This window comes from Gekko japonicus, unplaced genomic scaffold (genome assembly GCF_001447785.1).
Source record: "Gekko japonicus isolate JY-2015 unplaced genomic scaffold, Gekko_japonicus_V1.1 scaffold892, whole genome shotgun sequence".
In the NCBI taxonomy this organism is placed as follows: domain Eukaryota; kingdom Metazoa; phylum Chordata; class Lepidosauria; order Squamata; family Gekkonidae; genus Gekko; species Gekko japonicus.
This window is the reverse complement of record NW_015174869.1, coordinates 298,078-308,221: the sequence shown is the minus strand read 5'-3', so window position 1 is coordinate 308,221 and position 10,144 is coordinate 298,078. Positions and strand designations below refer to the sequence as shown.

General features: G+C 49.1%; 1 protein-coding gene across 1 annotated transcript in view; it reads left to right on the top strand.

Annotated features, from left to right (window-relative positions):
- Positions 1-3,236, top strand: part of SNUPN (snurportin 1) — a 26,869-nt gene extending 23,633 nt beyond the window's left edge. The window contains exon 9 of the mRNA XM_015424784.1: positions 2,346-3,236. Coding sequence (XP_015280270.1) covers positions 2,346-2,675 — 330 coding nt within the window. The 3' untranslated portion in view covers positions 2,676-3,236. The remainder of the gene's footprint in view (positions 1-2,345) is intronic.
- Positions 3,237-10,144: the final 6,908 nt, after the last annotated feature.

The window sequence follows — 10,144 nt, the reverse complement described above, 5'->3', positions numbered from 1 at the left end:
CACCCACGCGGGGGGGCCGCTGGGGGGGGGGGGGGGGGACTGTGGCTTTGGGCATCTCCGCTCATGCATGGGTCACCTAAGTCCTTGAAGAGCTGCCATACAGAGGATGGTGTGGCGTTGTTTCCGATGGCCCCAGAAGGTCGGACCAGAACCGACGGGTTGAAATTAAATCAGAAGAGTTTTTCTGAGTCGCTCTAAGACACCGAGTGAAGGGTGGGGTATAAATCTAATCTTAAGATGGCCAACATACTTTGGAGGTCGGTCCTTGAAATCTTCGTTTATAGGATCCGGGGAAGGCGAGCTAGGAAAGACCTTTGCTTGGCAGCCAGGGGGAAATCCATCAAGCTTCACAGTACGGCACTTCCGAGTTATCGATCAACGCTTTCTTTCTTTCCAAAAACAGACATCTAACATCGGTCCGGCTAGGGCTTTTAAAGAAAGAGGATGCGGCCTCCGGGTCAGGGGCGGGGGAAAGACGTTGGCAGAGCGGCAAGATAACTGATACCCAGCAAAGCCCTCTGTGTCGACGGTGTCGTCTTTTTCCCTCCCCCCAGCGAGTTTCTTTCGTCCGTTTTTTCCACACTCATCACTTCCTTGCGCATAAATGGCCTTTAAAAGCAGCCGGGCCCATTTGGCTGAACGCAGCGGAGGCTCCAGTCCGAGGAAATCCCACGGTCAGCTCTCTGCAAACCGCGTCTCCCGGGAGCCGACGAGGAGGAATAGAAAATCCTTGGCGTCAGCGAGGGCGCAGTATTGCACGGGGCGGAAATGACGGCTGTCGAGTTAGGGGTCCGTGCGGGGCCGACGTGTGCTGGTCGAAGAGGGAGAGGGGAGCCCCGTTAAAGAGTTCTTCTGCTCTTAGGAGCCGGAAGATCTTCAACAGCATTAGGGATATTGAAAAATGTCCACGATTCTTTTTCAAATTTTATTTTTCAGGCCTGGTTGTTGTGAGCGTTTTAGTTCGGCTCATATTTACGGCGGGCATTCCTCGGGGTTTGTCTCTTTTTACGGTCTTCATGCTGTCTATATTTTAATTGGGGGGGGTTCCCTTCATTTATACCCTGCCTCTTCCCCCACAATGGAGACCCAAAGGAAGAAGAAGATATTGGATTGATACCCCGCCCTTCACTCCCCGAAGGAGTGTCAGACCGGCTTACAATCTCCTGTCCCTTCCCTCCCCACAACAGACACCCTGTGAGCAATGCTCCCTCTAAGCTGTGGAGCCTTGTGAGTAAAAATTCTACTTTGTGAGCTACTGGCATTAAAGTTGTGAGCGAGCGATTTGGCTGCTGCATCAATTAGTTTGCTCTGAAGCCCTCCGTCCTGAGCGAAGACAAAAATGTGTGAGCCGGAGGCTAAACGGCTGTGAGCCAGCTCACACTAACTCAGAGTGAACACTGCCCGTGAGGTAGGTGAGGCTGAAAGAGCTCTTTCAAGGACTGCTCTTGAGAGAACAGCTCTGAGAGAACTTGTGACTGACCCAAGGTCACCCTGCTGGCTGCATGCGGAGGAGGAGTGGGGAATCAAGCCCGGATCTCCCAGATTAGAGTCCGTGCTCTTAACCTCTACACCAAACTGGCCTAAGGAAAGCGATAAACCCAAACAACATAAAGGCTTAATGGCGGCTATTCCTTACAGTACCCTCAACAGAAGGGCTGTGGTGTTGGTTCAGTGTGAGAGCCAGTTTGGTATAGTGTTTAGGAGTGGCAGACCCTAATCCGGGAAAAGAAGAAGAAGAGAAGAGATTGGATTTATACCCTGCCCTTCACTACCCAAAGGTATCTCAGAGCGGCTTACAAACTCCTTTCCCTTCCCCTCCCCACAACAGACACCCTGTGAGGTAGGTGGGGCGGGGAGAGCTCTTGGCAGAAACAGCTTTCAAGAACAGCTCTGACAGAACTATGGCTTGCCCAAGGTCATCCAGCCAGGTGCAAGTGAAGGAGTGGGGAATCAAACTTGGTTCTCCCAGATTAGAGTCCACGCACTTAACCATGACACCAAACTGGCTCTCACACCTGGCTCTCAGAACTGGGTTTAATTCCCCACTCCTCCACGTGCAGCTGCTGGTGTGACCTTGGATCAGTCACAAGTCCTCTCAGGGCTGTTCTCTCAAGAGCAGTCCTTGAAAGAGCTCTCTCAGCCCCACCTGCATTGTGGGGAGGGGAAAGGAAAGGAGACTGTAAGCCGCTCTGAGACTCCTTTGGGTAGTGAAGGGTGGGGTATAAATCCAATCTCCTCCTCCTTCTTCGGTCTGTTCAGGGTAGGTCGTAGTAATTTTGGGCTATATACCATTGTATCTGTTGCACTGATTCATTCTCTCTCTCCCCCCCTCTGTGCTCTTAAAGGTAGACGGGCTCCTCTTCTACCACAAACAAACCCACTACAACCCCGGGTGCACCCCATTAGTCGGGTGGCTCCGACCCTACATGGTATCAGACATCCTGGGGATATCGGTGCCGGCCGGGCCGCTGACAACCAAACCGGACTATGCCGGCCATCAGCTGCAACAGATCATCGACCACAAAAGAAGTAAAAAACAGAGGGGGACGGAAGATTCCTCCGACGGCGACCAGGCCAACACCGACGGGCGATACGAGTTTGAGCACTTATCCACGCCGAAGCCAGAAGGTTCTTTCTCCGGCTCGGGCGACCCTGCGAGTAATATGGAAAACTAACACCGCGGTGCGAGGGTGTTCTCTCGAGGGTCTCAGAATGCCCCGACGGAGTCCCCATCATTGCACACGGAGGCTCGGCTCGATGCAGAAGTTAACTTGTGTAAAGTCGGCACCCCGCTTTCACGGACGCGGTTTATTACTCGGTCAGAGCCCGAGCGTCACATCTTAAAAGGCAAGGGTTGTGTGTGTGTACAAAGCATCGCAGCACACCTGGGCTCCGCCTTAGCCTAGGGCCTCCCGGTAAATCGTACATGCAGCTCTGAGATCTGTGGAAATTTGAGTTTTGGGTTTCGTGGGAAAGTCGGCTCCGGGTTCTGGAGTTTTTAAGGGAGGTGTCTGTAAAGAGAATCCCCTTGTGTTTTGTTGAGAGAGCTCCTTCGTGTCACCACGCCGGCAAGAAGGCCCCGAAAGCGTCACATGTGATCGCGAGGCCCCTTTCTTCACCTCAGCGAAGGCGTTCGTCATGTGTTTCTCCCGTATTTGAACGGGCACTTCTGTACGTTAAAAAAAAGATGTGCTTTCCTAACATACAGGTTTTTGTTGGTCTGAATAAAGAGCTATGCAGGGATTTATTTGAACAAAAGCTCTGGTCTCTCATGTTGCTGTTTTTCGTAGGTCACTCAATTTATTTATTTATTTATTTGGATTTCTATCCCGCCCTCCCCGCAGGCTCAGGGCGGCTTACAGAGGCATAACGCCAGATAATAAGAATAAAACAGTGTAAAATACAAACAATACAAATTACATTAAATATTAACTAGTTAAGCAAAAATTCATAAAAACATTTCGGTGCTCCCTACTAACTTCCGAATTTTCCGAACTTCCGAATCACACCCCTAACACTCACTTTTTTCCTTCCTAAACCAATATGCTCCAAAAACCATATATGTTCCTTGTTGGGAAGATGATTTTTGATCCTGTCTGCACCATTTCCGTCTCTGCGATATCCTTTTTGAAGTTAGGGTGAGCGTAACTGTGCCTTCTGTTTCATAGGAGGTCACACCAGAGATCTGTGCGAGGGCATTACGATCCAGCCAGTGTTCCCTCTAAGCTGACTTAGTGTGAGCTAGCTCACAGTTTTTTAGCCTCCAGCTCACACACTTTTGTCCTAGCTCAGGAAGGAGGGCTCCAGAGCAAACTAATTCACGCAGTAGCCAAATCAACTCGCTCACAACTTTAATGCCGGGAGCTCTCATAAAATGAGAATTTTTGCTCGCAAGACTCCACAGCTTGGAGGGAGCATTGGATCCAGCCTGTTCTGTTCCCCCTAATAATTCCTGGCTGAAAATGTGTGTCCGTTGTTGTTCTTTTGGTGTAGTGGTTAAGTGTGTGGACTCTAATCTGGGAGAGCCAGGTTTGATTCCCCACTCCTCTACTTGCACCTGCTGATGTGACCTTGGGTCAGTCACAAGCTCTGGCACAGCTGTCCTGAAAAAGAGCAGTTTGTGTCAGAGCTCTCTCAGCCCCACCCACCTCACAGGGTGTCTGTTGTGGGGAGGTGAAGGGAGAGGAGTTTGTAAGCCGCTCTGAGACTCCAAGTGAAGGGCGGGGTATAAATCCAATCTCTTCTTCTTCTTCTTTAACCATTGCTGTACACTGAGACCTGATCCTGTGGTAGGAACGCTAGAGCTTCTCTGGGTATTATTGAGGGGGGGGTGTGTGCAAAGGAATTGGTGTGAGAGCATTACGGCAATCAGGAAGGGGTGGCATAGACCAGGGCCCCCCGACGTGGGGCCCGTGGGCGTCATGGTACCCACTGACCCCTTTTCGGAAGGGGGTGGGACTAGATGGCGCTTTCGCCCTGCAGGGCTTCTGATTGGCTGGGCAGATCGAAAGGCGCCCTGTTAAACAGATCCTGTGCCTGAAATGTTGAAGTTGCTGAGTTATATGTAACCTCGCTCCCAGATAGTGTGTGGTTGGCCCTGCCTCCTGTGGCAGCCACCACCATGTGTCGAGATTCCAAAGGTGCCCACAGACTCAAAAGGACCGGGGACCCCTGCCATAGACCGTTGTACCAAAAATGAAGCCAAGAGCCTAGTAGCTTTATGCTTTTCACTGTTGTCAAGAGGAACTGGGGTTTGTGGCTTATATACCCAGGGACATATAACAAAGTTAACGTTGTGCCTCAAATTAACCCAGATTCTCTAGCAAGGGAACCTGGGCCTGCAGTCAGTTAGGTGTAGTGGTTAGGAGTGACGGACTCTAATCCGGGCGAACCGGGTATGGTTCCCAACTCCTCCACATGCGGCTGATGGTGTGACTTTGGGTCAGTCACAAGTTCTCTCGGAGGTGTTCTCTCACGATCAGTCCTCGAAAGAGCTCTCTCAGCCCCACCTACCTCACAGGGTGTCTGTTGTGGGGAGGGGAGGGGAAGGGAAAGGAGATTGTAAGCTGCTCTGAGACTCAGGTAGTGAAGGGTGGGATATAAATCCAATCTTCTTCTTCTTCAAAGTCAGGCAAGTTTTAAGGAAAACTGCCTGGTTAATTCCGCATAATGTTTTCTGTATCTTGATAACTTTGGCCCAAGCTCTCTTCTTATAGTTCTGTTGCAAGAATTAGACAGGGCCTTCTTTTGGCTTCTGAAATTTTACCACTTGTTACCCGCTCGCTTCCAGGCGCATCTTTGCAGTCATGAGGACTAGAAACTTTATTTTTTTAAAAAATATAAAATGGAGACGGAGCCCCAGAACGCAGTTTGCCCCAATCTTAAATTCTGTGGCTTTTCTGCAGTCTTCCGCAATCAGAATGCTGATGCACCGATAGTTACAGAAGTGAGCGAGCCGATACGGCTGTAGACCAAGTAACTGGCGGGCACTGTGAGTGATTTTGTTGAATCTCAGCGAGCTACTCCGTTTAATCCTGGAGTCTAAATGCCAAGCTTTCCCCTTTGAGAGTTAAAAGATGCATATATATATTCGTAATGCTATAAATACCACCAAGCAGTTTCTCTTTTTCTCTGAATAACTCTGGGTGGCTGTGAGGAGAAGTTACCTCGATAACCAGGCGTTTCTTCTTCCGCAGAGACAGTAGGACCATTTAAATCTGACCTTCCCCCACGCTCTGTTCCTTCCCAGAAAATGGTGTTCCCCAGGCCAAAAACGTGGGCGTCTTGCGACCATTCGGTTTTCCAGCAAGCAACTGGCAAAACACAGATCCGCTCCTACGCAGAGAGAAAGCGTCCCGGTTTGGATGTGAAACGCTGGATTTGATTCTTAATTAATTAATTAATTAATTAATTGCATTTCTGTCCCTCCTTCTCTCCTTAGACTCGAGGCAGGTAACGCCCATAGCATGGGAGGTGCAAGAACTCACAAAAAAAACCATGGGTTAATTATCGTGATTAAAAACAAGCACGCAAGGTAAAATAATTCCAACGCAGCAACGACAGCACAGATTAGAACGAGGATGAAAAACGCACAGAGATTAAAAAAACAGCTGCTCAGATTAAAACCACAGACAGATCTGTTGTCGAAGGCTTGACACAGAGAGTACTCCATCTTTCTGTGTGATACCTCTGAGGATGTCAGTCACAGCTGTTGGCAAAACGTCAGGTCCTACAATGCCAAGACCATGGCTATATAGCCCGGAAAATCTACAACAGCACAGACGGATCTGTTTAAATGTCTAAACAAAGGCAGGCCATAGAGTTTCACTTCCTAAGAGGCAGTTTTTTTTAAAAAAAAGTTTCTAGTCCTTAAGAAGAGATGCTAGAAATTGTGTGTAATACCTGTTGGGATCTCAGGAATTAGCAGAACTGCTGAATAAGATTTCCAGCGGATAGGGTGTGAGAATTCACAGTGTTATACGGGTTGAGCAATTCAGTTTTCTGCAGAATTTGAGTTGCCATGAGTGTTGATGTTTTAGAGGAATATATAACGAAGCCAATTCCTTCCATACCCGGAGCTGTAGATGGATTCTTTGCAAGGTTCTCTCCCGTTTGCAACCGACAGGCTTCTCGGAGTTCTTATTTCGTCTTTATTTTACTTATGTCCCCTCTTTCCTCTGTCCCTGGGAACCCAAGGTGGGTTTACATCGCTCTCCTCTTTTACTGTCACAACCACCCTGTTGGGTAGGTTAGGCTGAGAGTGCGTGACAGATCCAAGGTCGCCCGGCAAGCTTCCCTGGCTGAGTGGGGATTCAAACCTGGGTCTGCCAGATCCTAGCACAGGCACTCTAACCTCTGTGCCATGCCGGCTCTGTTAACAGAATTTGTTTTAGAATTTCTAGTTCTGATGTTAGCTGATGTTAACCCCAGTTTCGACTAAAAACTCAGAAACCAAGAGGAGTACCGAGAAGAATGAATGAGATTTCTCCCCGCCAAACATTATGACTTCTAAGACCTAAGAGCTGGTTGGGTGTAGTGGTTAGGAGTGGCGGACTCTAATCTGGGAGACCCGGGTTTTGATTCCCCACTCCTCCACATGCAGCTGCTGGTGGGACCTTGGGTCAGTCCCAAGTTCTTTCAGGACTGTTCTCTCAAGGGCAGTCCTCGAGAGAGCTCTCTCAGCCCCATCTACCTCACAGGGTGTCTGTTGTGGGGAGGGGAAAGGGAAAGGACATTGTAAGCCGTCCTGAGATTCCTTTGGGTATAAATCCAATCTCCTCCTCCTCCTCTTCTTCTTGTTCGTCTTCTTTGTCGTCTTCTTCTTCCCGCCATTTAAAGAGAAAGGCGGGGTGGAGATAAAATTGGAAGGGCTCAGTGGACATCTTGACAACATCTGTGGGTGAAAAGGGCCGGGGCTGACGGGTTGGGCGTTTGTTATGGGAGAAGACGTAACTGGTAGGGTTGCCAGTCTCCAGGCAGCACCTGGCGATTTCCCGCTATTCACTGGGTCTTCTCCGTAGTGGCCCCAGTGCTTTGTAATACCCTTCACCAGGGATTTCTCCACCTCTTGGGGGAAGCAGTTAAGCAGGTCTGCGGGCACCTTGGGATTCTGAGAGGGTGAGGTGGGCGCAGCCGCAAAATGGCCGCCACAGAAGGCGGAGCCAGCCACAAAATGGCTGCCGCGGCTGACCTTCAGTCATACTGCGAAGATTCTTGTGTTGGGGTGGCAGCCGCTGCCAAAGCTACATTTTTAAAAAAACGTGGACAGCCAACCAAACCTCCGACGGCCAGTAGCTCCACCCGGCACCGCCCACATACTAAAAACGTTTGGTGGGGGCCAGGAAAGATGTCAGAAGGTACCCCTGAGGTAAAGCATCTCCCCTTTCGCAGGCTCTCTGGCAGTTCATACCGCAGAGAAATTTCCTGCAGCTGTTACATGGTATCCTAATTTTTGTATCATAATGTTGCTTTGTTGCCTGTTGCTTTACAGTTTTAATGATATCCTGTGTGGGGGTTTCTTGGTTTGTTTTTTTTTAACTGCTTCGGATGTCTAACAATCCTGTCTAGAAATGCCGTAAAGAAACTGGAATGCAATCCCCCAAAACGAGGCCCATTGACTGCACCCAGGGCGTCCTTCCAAGTAACCACACATTGGATCTTGCTGCTGGATTCCCACTAGCACCCAAATAGGCAGTAGGTTGTCCTGGGTTGCCAGACTCCAGGTGAGGCCTGGAGTTCTTCATCAAAACATAAGAGAAGCCAGTGTTGAAGCAGGCCAGTGGTCCATCCAGTCCGACACTCTGTCACACAGCGGCTAAAACTACCAGGTGCCATCAGGAGGTCCACCAGTGGGGCCAGGACACTAGGAGCCAGAATTACAACTTCCAGAATTAGTCACCGGACAACTCTCCCGGGTTCGAATCCCCGCTCGTCTCACGGAAGCCTGCTGGGTGACCTTGGGCCAGTCACATTCTCTCAGCCCGACCCACCTTGCAGGATTGTTGTGAGGATAAAACGGAAGAGGGGAGAACAAGGTAAGCAGCTTTGGGTCCCCATTGGGTAGAAATGAATTAAACAAGTAAATAATAAATAAGATGATGTTGGATGGGACTCTAACTGTAACAACACGCTTTTGCGGTGGGGGACACTCGATTAATACCATGTGGGCACTGAACTGGCAGATCCCTAAAGAGTCTAGGGGAACCCCAAAGTGAACTTATTTTTGGTAGTTTCAGTGCGTAGTCATGTCGGTCTGCAGTAGAAGAGTCAAATTTAGCCCAGCGTCACCTGAGAAGCCAACAGGATTTTCCGGATACGAGCTTTCGAGAGTTCGAGCTCCCTTCGTCAGATGCAAGAGAGTTGACTCCGGGAAGCGTATACCCCAAAACTCTTGTGGGTCTCCAAAGTGCTACCGAACTTGAACCTAATCCTTATTTTTGAAGCCGATCAAGATGGGCAGCTAGGCGGGTCAGTCTGTCTGTAGCAGCAGAAAAGAGCAAGCGTCTGGGAGCACCTCAAAGACTAACAGAATTTGTGGCAGGGGAGGAGCTTCCGTGAGTCACCGCTCCCTTCTTCGGACATAGCTAGAATGGGAGTCCCCCTGTCTGAAATCACTCCCCTCTGCAAGCTATAAGGACAGATGGACTCATATTCTAGCTGTAGAAAAGAACCAGAGTCCAGGAGCACCTTAAAAGACTCACAAAATCCGTGGCAGGGGGAGGAGCTTTCGTGAGTCACCGCTCACTTCTTCAGATAACAGCTAGAACGGGAGTCCATCTGTCTGAAGTCACTCCCCTCTCCAAGATATCAGATGGGCTCATGTTCTAGAAGTAGAAAAGGGCAAGAGTCCAGGAAGGACCTTAAAGACTAACCAAATATGTGATGGGGGAGGAGCTTTGGTGAGTCTCTGCTCACTTCTTCAGATACAACTAGAGCGTGAGCCACTCCATTCTTCCAAGATACAGGGACAGATGGGCCCATAGTCTAGCAGCAGAACAGAGCAAAGAGTCCAGGAGCACCTGAAAGACTAACCAAATTTGTGGCAAGGTGGTAGCTTTTGTGAGTCACTGACTCACTTCTTCAGATCCAGCTAGAACGGGAGTCCACCAATGCGCCCTCTAAGCTGTGGAGTCCTGTGAGGAAGAATTGTACTTTTTGAGCTCCCGGAATGAGTTTTATTTAAGACTGCAAGTGACTGATTGATCTTTCATTATTGGCAGTCCTGATTGGAGTTTTTAAACAGTGATATTTATCAGTTTTTATAATTGCTGTTTATATTGTGTTTTTCATAATGCTTTACTTCTATTGTAAGCTCTCTTGAGTTCCGCAAAGGAGGAAGGCAGCTAACGAGTTTTAAATAAACAGAAACCTGGAGACCCTCTGTTTTCTGATATATTTCTTATGTTTCGCTATATGGATTGTTGTTGTATAGGGTGTGGAATTTAGAGTGAAAGAAATTGTTCTAAGGAATGTCTTGCTACGTCTGTTTCTGATTTAGTTGCATAGAGTCCACACAGACGGAGGGAGTACATGTTTGAGCAGATTTACTCTTTACTCCTCCCCCTCATGGATCACTGCCTTGTCGTGGCGAGGGGGCTTGCGCAGTTCAATGAAGCTGTGGGCTATGCCGTGAAGGGCCACCCAA